The 10698-nt window shown below is 36.5% G+C and overlaps 1 protein-coding gene across 10 annotated transcripts in view; it reads left to right on the plus strand.

Annotated features, from left to right (window-relative positions):
* UBR5 (ubiquitin protein ligase E3 component n-recognin 5) overlaps positions 1–6049 on the plus strand; it is an 84903-nt gene extending 78854 nt beyond the window's left edge. For all 10 annotated transcript variants that reach the window (XM_071421467.1, XM_071421470.1, XM_071421472.1 and 7 more), the window contains 7 exons: positions 84–259; positions 627–711; positions 1615–1770; positions 2151–2264; positions 3528–3672; positions 4258–4343; positions 5429–6049. In XM_071421467.1, coding sequence (XP_071277568.1) covers positions 84–259; positions 627–711; positions 1615–1770; positions 2151–2264; positions 3528–3672; positions 4258–4343; positions 5429–5641 — 975 coding nt within the window. In that variant the 3' untranslated portion in view covers positions 5642–6049. The remainder of the gene's footprint in view (positions 1–83; positions 260–626; positions 712–1614; positions 1771–2150; positions 2265–3527; positions 3673–4257; positions 4344–5428) is intronic.
* Positions 6050–10698: the final 4649 nt, after the last annotated feature.

Consider the following 10698-nt stretch of genomic DNA (forward strand, 5'->3'; position numbering starts at 1 on the left):
ATCTTTGGGTCCAAGCAAATAGCTTGATGTGTGTCAGTAACTGGAATGAAGTGTGTTAATTGCTGCTTTGACTTTGAAAACAGGAAAACAGAAAGCGCCATGGATCCAGCCGCAGTGTAGTAGATATGGAATTAGACGATACAGATGATGGGGATGATAATGCACCACTTTTCTACCAGCCTGGAAAACGAGGATTTTATACACCAAGACCTGGTAAAAACACAGAAGCAAGGCTGAATTGTTTCCGGAACATTGGCAGGTATTCTACCATAAACTTTTTAGTCTGAAAAAATGTAAAAGACAATCATGCACAACACCAGGGAGAGTACCAATGATCCAAGCTGGAAGAAACTTTTTTTTAAATGGTCTCTATTTCTCACACTGAGCCTAAGTAGGGGGGAATTTGGATATGTCAACTTAAGGTTTCTTTTCCTGTTAAATTTTATTTTTTTATCATTCTTTTTAAAAATTATGTATGCCTATCATTTTCATTTGTGAGCAGTATAATTGGAAAGCTGACTCCAGCTTAATTCTTAGATTATTAGAACTCTTAAATGTGAGTTTGCTGAAAGATCTCTAGTGTAATTTCTGCTGTACCAAAACCAACTCCAAATATATTTTTTCAGAATCCTAGGATTGTGCTTGTTGCAGAATGAACTATGTCCCATCACATTAAATAGACACGTAATCAAAGTTCTACTTGGCAGAAAGGTAAGTTGAACATAAAAATTTTAATTTCCTGTAATTACTTAAAACCTCATCCATAAAACCGGGCTTTTTCCCCTAACCACATGTGTGTTAACTAGCTGAGCTGATATGGGAACTGTATGGAGGTCTTCAATTTGAGGACTGTTAATTTTTTCATTTCCTAGATTTTGAACAGAGTGGATATACTAGAAGTCAGGTATTTGACTAAGATGTAATGATTTTGTAATAGGTTAGCCTTCAACTCTCTTCAGAAACTACAAACTGTCTCTGCTTTTTTTCTTCCTGAGCCTCAGAAACAATAGTGTTAGACAATACTAGGCAATAGCTTACAGAAAAGCATTTTTCTGGATATTTGAGAGAGCTCGTGGAATTAATTTGTAATTAAATTTTGTCTCAGGGGTAGATATAATTTAATTCAGAGCAATAATTACTTAAACTTTTAACCAAAACTGCTACCCTGGCCCAGTAAAAGCTAATCAGGTACTGCACTTTTGATGCATTAGTCAATAGCATTGTAAGTTCTGTCTGATCCAGCAAATTTAAACCAAGGTTTGTTACTACTGGTCTTTTCTTAAATTCACTTTTGATCACATAATCCGTTACTCAACATAGTATAATCTTTAATGAAAAAGAGTTAATGGGAGAAATGGCCTTTAAATTCCTCCTGGTGTCTTCCAAGAGTGATTGCCTTCTAAATATTCTCTAAAGGTTTTTTTTGTTGAATATGTATTCCTTTCAGTATTCCAATGTACCTTCTAAAGCAGACTGAAAGTAGGAGTTTAACTGCATTTATTTCTGTGTGTTTGTATCTTCTGTTGCTAGTGCATAGATCTGGCACAGGTCACGTAATTTTGAATACATTGTTAAACACCTGTTATGTTTCAAACTTCTGTGCTTTTTTTATAGGTGAACTGGCATGACTTCGCTTTTTTCGACCCAGTTATGTACGAAAGCCTTCGGCAGCTTATCCTCGCTTCCCAGAGTACAGATGCTGATGCAGTGTTTGCAGCAATGGATTTAGCCTTTGCGATAGACCTGTGTAAGGAGGAGGGTGGAGGGCAGGTAAGCACAGCTAAACTTGTGGCTCTCTAGTGTCAGAGTGTGACAGCTTATGCAGGGTGTAGTGTGCACATAATCCAGGCTCTTCTCAGATGGCAGATAAAACATTTTACTCTTCTTGGATTCAGTGCAGTGTTCTTAGATATTGAAGCCTGGATATTTTTCTTTGAAAATGGTCTAGAGCCTACTGTAGACCCTGGTAACTGTAGTCAGTCCTAGGGAATCTTTAAAACTAACCTGTAGTAGTGAATTTTACTTGGGTTTGGAGGTATATTGAGCAATAAATCACTCTGCAGCATACTGTGGTGGTTGTAATAATCTCATTTCCTTTATATCTCTTTTCTTCTTCCCCTTTTTATATGTTCCTTATTTCTTTGCCATAGGTTGAACTTATTTCCAATGGTGTAAATATACCAGTCACTCCTCAGAATGTATATGAGTATGTCCGGAAATATGCAGAACACCGAATGCTGGTAGTAGCAGAGCAGCCTCTACATGTAAGTTTTTAGTAGAGTTTTTTTAAAAAGAAGGAAAAAAAAATCTGTCATCTTTCCATCAGTTAATTATTCTCCTCATTGTGCTGTTGCTAATCAGGTTTCTTTAAAGTCTTGACAGCTTGATTAAAAGTAGTTAATTTTTTTTTGTAATTGTATAGCTGTTTATGTAGTACTGTGAAGACTGAGTGAGTAATTTATTTTATAGAATGAAAGATAATTTATTTTATTGTAGGTCTCATTGGTTAAATATATATGTTTATTTCTTGAGCTCAAATGGCACAAATCCTCTTGGAAATTTGGCTTTGTATTTGGCAGCTACTTTGTTCTTAATAATTTATTACCTTTGATTTGTTTGCATCCTTGTTCTAAGGAAAAATCATTTATAAAACCACTTATACTAGCCTGGCAAGAAACATAAAAATTGACTAGAAAACCATATTAAAAATTATTTGCTTTTTTAAAGCCCTTGTCAAATAACACTTAGAGAATAATATATTTTTGTAGACAGTTAATGAAGACCAGTCTGTCATGATGCTACATGTAAACTTGGTTGCTTGTGCTCATTGTGGTTTCCTGCTGCACATCTGAGATAGGGGAGCAGGGCAGATTACCTCTGTGCAGCTGAGGTCCAAATTCTCACAGAAAGAACATGTTCCTGGAATTAAGATACTTGATCTCCATGTCTGCATATATTGCTAATTTGACTCTTGTTTATTTTAAGAGTTGAAAATCCTTACACTTGTATTCACTTTGAAATTTTCTAAAGCAAATTGATTCATAGTATTTAATTTTGAATATGGAATTTCCTGTCTTTTCAGGATATTACTTATATAAAATATATGTGTATGTGTGTCTCTGTGTGTAGTATTTTTGAAGCAGAGTTGGCATGTGTCTGAGGAAGTAAAGTAAAAGGAGCATACAAGAGGCTTTTTTTTTTAATTCTCATCAAATTTAGCGCAGCTTAGCAAAATACCTGAACATTTTAGCATTAGAAGAGTTCCTGTGCTTCTGCTCCTGGTGAAATACAAGCTCAAGCCAGTACTGCTTTCTTTTGCTCTAGTAGGTTGGGTTTAAAAATTGGTGCAGTTCTTTGTTTCAGAAGATTTGCATCTCAGATGATAAAGCTTTAAAAGAAAAGAACAGCTCAGAGAATAATGAATCTTGAGTTAAAGGGAATTTCACATGAACCTTTTGAGTAATGTGTTTAAAGTAAATCTTAAAAGTTACAGGGTTACAACGTGCATTTTTTTGTTTTCACTTAAGGCAATGAGGAAGGGGCTCCTGGATGTACTTCCAAAGAATTCATTAGAAGATTTGACAGCAGAAGATTTCAGACTTTTGGTAAATGGCTGTGGTGAAGTAAATGTGCAAATGCTAATCAGCTTTACCTCTTTCAATGACGAATCAGGTATGAAATAACTTAGTCATAAACAGAGTTGCAGGTATAACTTAACAATGTTTTTTGTATGTGGAGTAGTTACTAGCATTAAACTTCAACTAGTAAGTCTGCCATTAGTTAATAAGCCAGTGAAAGCTGTAATAAAGTTATTACTTGGGATATTTTTTTTACATTCCTTAGAAAATATTTACCTTCAGTTAAGTGAGGGTGGAGAAAGCATGTTTTCCAACTTGACTGTCACAAGATGTTAAATACATGGACTGTATTACTGGTAGTATATCTTACTTGTGAAAATTCTCTAGAACTATAAATGTGATGGATGAAAGTTTAATACTTCTTACATAATTTTTAAACTGTGTTTAGTTGCAGTTGGGCTTTTTGGTAAGGAGGGAGGAGTGGGAGTGGTACTGAGCTTTGTCAGTGTTAGCCTTGCATTCAAAGCTATTCAGTTTGAAATTACTGATCTCCAATATCAGGACTTTATGAATGTGATTGTAGCTGAGATCCAGCTTGCAGCACATGTAAAACAGGTCTCTTAATGTTACTGTCCAGTGCAGCAGCTGAATTGTTATTTCAACTTGTTATTTCACACAGGAGAAAATGCTGAGAAGCTTTTGCAATTCAAGCGTTGGTTTTGGTCCATAGTTGAGAAGATGAGTATGACAGAAAGACAAGATCTGGTAAGTTGTCCATTCCCATTGGAAACATGCAGGAAGAATTGGAATAAGTCAATACTGTTCTTAACTGTGTCTACCTGCAGAGACTTTGTGAAGAGTTAAGGTAGCAGAGCAGGGTAGTAGGGTTGGGTAAGACTTGATTCTGGAAACAACAGGTGTGAATGCCAGACCTTCTTGTAACTGAAAGTAAGCGTGGTGTGTTCTCCCTGTTCATAGGTCTCTTACAGAAGCACAGTTTCACTCTGCACAGTTGCTCTTAAGATGAGTAACTGTGGTTATTCAACTCTGTTGTGGGCTGGTAGGGTTTTGAGGTCAAGTTCTCTTCATGCATCATCTACTCACCTGAATTCTGTGTACCCTGAGGGCAATATGTGTGTCCTCTCTGTAAGATGTCAGTAAATGATACCATGTCCTTCTCAAGGCCCTTTAGAAGTGAGAAGCTGATGAGAAGCATGAAAGAATAAGATACTGTTCAGGGGATTTCATTTTTAAAAACTTGCCTGTAAATTTTATTCATAGTACACCTCTTAAAATGGTTTGTTTTTAACTTCCTACTCTGTAAGGTAGTATCTCTCCCTTACAGTCTACTAAAAGGAAACAGAGAGTACTCTGAAAAGTGCAAACCCTCGAGCACATTTTTCAAAGAGTGTCTATGCTTACACCTTGGTGGTGACTCAGTATTTCACACTTGAGATAAAAAACCAAATGCTCTCTGTTGCTCCCTTTTGTCTGTACCAGTACTACATCCTGTAGTCTCTGACTGGTTTGTGAGACATTCCTGCTTCAATTTGTATTGATGGCAGTCACCACCTTCCCAGATGGATATTTGGACATGCTATTTACTGAGGATTTGTTGATACAGGATAATTTTGAGTGCTGCTTTTATCAGTTTTATGAATGAGCAGTTGTTGAAGGAAGTGAAGGAAGGTACTACAGAAGAAAGTAGAATAACTGTGGAGTTTAGTTTGGCATATTGAAGAGAACATAGTATGATCAATCTTGCTGTGATTGTGCAATTCTTTTTTAACCTATCCCTACACAATTTGTGGGCAGTATGGATCTTAATTTTAAACACTGTCTTTTTTCAGGTTTACTTTTGGACCTCAAGTCCATCATTGCCTGCCAGTGAGGAAGGGTTCCAGCCTATGCCATCCATCACAATAAGGCCACCAGATGACCAACATCTTCCAACAGCAAACACTTGCATTTCTCGCCTTTATGTCCCACTCTATTCCTCTAAGCAGATTTTGAAACAAAAATTGTTACTCGCCATTAAGACCAAGAATTTTGGTTTTGTGTAGAGTATAAAAAGTGTGTATTGCTGTGTAATATTACTAGCTAAGTTTTGTAGATTTTTCCATTTGTCTATAAAAGTTTATGAAAGTTAATGCTGTCATACCCCTGGTGGTACTTCAAAGATTTAAATGCAAACATTCCTGTACTAAATTTGTAACATAAAGGCCTAAGGAGCACTAGCAATATGTGATTGCAACAGTTTGCTAGTCAATAACTCCTTTGCCTAACCCCAGCCAAAGATGACAGCAGAACAATATAATTTACACTGTGATTTATCTTTTTGCTGAGGGAGAATATGTAAAATGTTCTGAAAATTCACTGCTGCCTTTGTGGAAAGTGTTTCAGCAAAGGTTCTTGTATAGAGGGAGTAGGGAATTTCAAAATAAAAAATTAAGTATGTTCTGTGTTTTTAACTTTTTTTTATGGTGTTTAATTTGTGGTTGGCTGCAGTTGTGTATCATGTATATTGAACTTGTAAAAAGTTCCTGACAGCTCAGATCCCAGAGTTGGGATTGTTCACTTATGAAACCACTTCCATTGCAATTTTTGTTCTATTGCATTGAACTCTGGCACATCAGATACCATCACTAATATTTTGCATGTAATCTGTACCTTTAGTGGGTTTTTTTTCCCCTGTACATATTTGATTAGGCCAATGCACAGTATTTCATAGTTCACAATCAACATTTTTGTATCCTTGTTACAGTGAACAGACAGTCAGGAGATTGTTCCACTACCAGTTCTAACCCAACAGTTGTACTACATTATCTAACTATGTAAACTCAGCCTGGGCACTTTCTGGTAACTGTAAAATGTTTATAAGATCATGATTATTGAAGATACATTTTTTGGAAAACTTTAATGTTCGTGAGCTGCTTAACTTCTTTTGTATCTAGCCTTTTTTTAAGTATCTTGTTACAGTTTTTTAATAAAGAAATTACAGACAAAATACCAAGTCATACTGAAGAAACAATAGTTTTTATTTATTAAGCCATTTATACTTTAGCTAACAGCATACACTAAACATAGTTGGTCATTAAAAATCTGAATTTTGTAGCTGAAAAATTGACATGCAGAAGACATTTAGCCTACATTTTACAGTTAGCAGAGAATCCTGAAAGAAATGGGCCAGGCAACCCCTCCTTTTAACAGAATTGGTTTGAAGGAAAAGTGGCTTGTTCTGAAAACTTTCAAGGCAATTAGGTTAGAATAAAATTCTCAAACTTCATTGTAGTAAGTTTTACTGTATGTTCACTTTTGAAGTGCTTGGTTAGTTTTGGGGAGGGCAGTCTTTGACCTTGATGTAGGATTTCTTTTCCCTAAGGCTTGAGAGGTTTTGAGTTAGAAATTGGTTGATGAAGAAAGGAGCTACTTTTTTAGTGTAAAACTAAATTTACGAAGCTTAGCAGACTGAAATATTGAGGGATAAGAACTTTTGTGGTGGTGATGTTCTTCTTTCTTGCTTCTGCAACCCCTTTAGTTCATGTTAATGATTTTTTTTCTCCCTTTTGTTGGGAAGAGCTGAAGTAATGTTCCATCCAAATCCTAGTAGAACTCACCTTTGCCAGAGCTCCTCTGGTTTTTCCTTTCTGTCAGCTAGTTGTAGGATGACCAAAAGTTATCTACATCTGATTTTCCAAAAAGCCTCTTCATTTATTTAGTTGCTAAAGGTATGGAGTACAGTTGATACCACAAATTCTGATCACCAGTTGCCAAATTGATGCTGAAAATCCTCTCTTCTAAAGAAGGTGGATCGTTTCAGGCTTGTGTAGTTAAACTGCAGATAAATAAAAAGATGTAGAATTATTTCTGCAGGTACTAATGCTTTCTCTAAATCGATCATCCTAGAAAAGGGTAGTTTCAATGTATGAGGATTGGAGCTAGATTTCCTGTTGTGACCTCCAGTGTATCTTAAGTTCAAAACTGATTTTACTATGCTAAAAAGCAAAAGCAGTACAGCCTCACAAATCTAGCTAAAGGCATTTTAGTATAGAGAAAAATTGTGCTGGTGTGGCTGTTCTCTTATACTAAGGAGGATAAGTTACAAAGGTACAAAGCAACATCTACCTTATACCTGACTATCAAACTGCTGTGATTATTTCCACTACCAAAACTGCCTCTAACTGAAATGTGCAAGGTTAGTAGAAAGCAACAAAAGAAACTGTTTAGAATAGCACCAAAACTCCAGTCTGTAAAATAAAGCTCTCTTCCTCACAAAGCTTTGTGAGGCTTCATGTACTAAGAATTATCCAAGGCCCTTGGATGAAAGGCCATATATACATGTAAAGTACTGTGTATATATATATGTATTGTGTGTATATGTATATAAGTGTATGTGTATGTATAACATATAAATATATGTTATATGTATATATATTTCTGTATATAGATTAAGCATTTTTTAAGTCCTGTAATGTATAGCTAGACAAAAGCTTTGCAGATAGCACAGTAGCTCACCATATATACACACACAAGGCATTCTGGTAAGCAGAGAGGGAATTTAGAATGATATATGCTGTCGTCATTGACTTGAAATATGTATGTAGCTTTATAAATAGCTTTTTTTCCTCTGTATGGTATATTTAAACTATATCAAGATTTTAATAAGAAAAATGTTTATTAAAATCATACACCTCCTCTCCCTTTGACTTAAGCCCTTCTGTTAGTTCACTTAAAGTGTGATAGAGAAACTAGTTAAATTCTGTAATGTTTATTCTTTTTAATAGTCTAAATCCTTAGCTGTTCACCATTGCTGAGAGGCGATAAAGGTAGCTACTAATAAAATATTATGACCAACTACTAGAGTAGGTCCTAATCTGAATCTAGCGGAACCTTGATACTTTAGTGCTAATTTCTGTGACTAATTCTTGGCTTTGGTTTCTTTTACTTAGCTAGCTGTATCCAACACAAGGTAAATCACTTGCTCCAGCTTTGATAATTTTCCAGGAATGAAAAATTTCATCAAGTGGTCTTTCCCACCTGTGTGGTTTGGAAGTGGTTTTTCTTTCCTACAAGTGAGTAATTTGGTCCCTAGATAACAAGCAGTGATAAAGATGGAAACTGGCAGTCTTATGAATCCAAAACCATACCCTTGCAGAGCAGCATTCAGGGGGGCAGAGGAAATTTTCCTCAACTCTTAAACAAGGTTTATCCTTGTATGCAATTGTGCAAACCATAGAGACCGGCTGGTTTTCAGAAGTTTACTTCTATGCATCTGAAGAGAAGTGTGTAGTGAGCAGGGCTGCACCTCTCCATGGTAGTTGGAGTGCAGGTGGGGGAAGTTCCCCAGCCACCACCAACTGCCTCCTGTGCGGTTGCTTCTCAGAGAGAGCCGGAATTCAGCACAGCTCCTGGTCACCCTTAACACCACGTGAATGATTGTTCACTAAGTTTGTGCTAACCTCCTCCATTCAATGCTAACTGCTGTGCCCTAACTCCCTCTTTATAGGTCCCACAGCCTGTGGATCATGTCTCTGTGTGCATCTGTAAATACCATGCTCTTCACTTCACTTGGATTTTTCTGGCTTCCTCTCTGTAAGGCAAACTGTGGATACCTTGTTTAGTTGCTCTGATTCCCTTCTTCTTTCAAGCTTTGTAGGATTTGACCTTTTTTCTGAATGCTTTCATTTGCCTATTTAGTAACAGGTCTGCTAAAACCAAATAGAAAATTCTGCATGTCCAGCTTAGCTGGATTTCAGCATGTGTGGCATTATCTTACTCTGAGGTAGAAGGTATATCCACACATTAAAATGTGGCGGTGAATGGGTCATGTGAAAGCTTCAGTGAGTGCCTGGAACTCACAGTGCTGGAAGTTTCCACATGATCTCCGTGGGGAGGATATGAACAGGCTTCACAACTGGACTGTGGCCTCCCTCAGTGCAGTCACTGCCCATCAGGACTTCTGGCATTATCAGGAGCTCCAGTGAATCCTTTGCTAGTTGGAAATTGCTTTTGTGGCTTTCATTTGCAGCTATTTCAGATTTGCTGAACTGAGAAGCATGGAGGACTTTTAATTTTTTATAAATTTTAATGGATTTTTTGTGGAGTTGTCTCAGAGGATAACTTCATGTCTTGCTTTGAAACACAATCCTGTTAGTATTTTCCACAAACTACTTTTTTCTATCACCACAAACTGCTATTATAGTAATAGACTGTTTAGCATAACAAGAGGCAGCTGGTTGCTCCCAGGTGTTTCAGGACTTTTCCATAATGGTGAAACTCTTCAGTATCCCTTTGTCCAGTGGCAGTGACAACTAACCAGATGAGTATGCTTGAATACTGTAGTCATGTTGGAAAATAGATTGTTGCCACAACCTATGGTAAGGTTTCTCTGCACAGAGACTGCAAGGAGACTTAAAGAAATTTTAGGCTTTAGACATACTGAAATAATTCACAAATTGATTTTCTGAGAGTGAACAGTGCTAAGCTGAAAAGCAGATTTCACTTTAATTTATAAATGAAAATTCTTCAATTTACCTGAAATGGTATTTTCATATACAAAATTAGAATTATAACCAGTTTTAAAAGGCAGCTGAGTTTGTTCCAAAAAGTAACACCTTTTGGGGGAGGGAAGACAGAGCTAGGATGGTTGAAGCAGTGAATACTACATTTGCTATAGCAGGACAGCTGCCACAGCAGTGAGGAACTAAGGGAGGAATACAGCTTCCACCACCTATCAGGGAGCTTGTTCTAAACAAGACATTGTAGGTGCAGCTGAGTAGTCTGAAATCTTGCAAAATTGTGCATAATGCTGTATTTCATTTGTATGTGCTTGTCAGTATTTTAGTGTCGGGTACATGATTTAATTTTTATAAAACAAAGCTAACAGAAGTTGGCAGACTTTTGTGAAGGTGCAAGAACCGTCACATGCTGTTTGGTTAATCCTTTCCAGTATTTTTCTTTTTTTGTGCATCTTTAGGCACCATGTAAGTAAACACAAGGGCAGGCATTTAAGAAGTTATCTCCAAATACTTGAACAATTTTCTATTGCTAATTATAGTAATTTATGGTAGATCTTAATCCCTGTCAGGACAGGGCATTTCCTTATTTAGGAACTCTGAAA

The sequence above is a fragment of the Agelaius tricolor genome, unplaced genomic scaffold, assembly GCF_023055355.1.
Source record: "Agelaius tricolor isolate 1412-34295 unplaced genomic scaffold, bAgeTri1.0.p SCAF_2, whole genome shotgun sequence".
In the NCBI taxonomy this organism is placed as follows: domain Eukaryota; kingdom Metazoa; phylum Chordata; class Aves; order Passeriformes; family Icteridae; genus Agelaius; species Agelaius tricolor.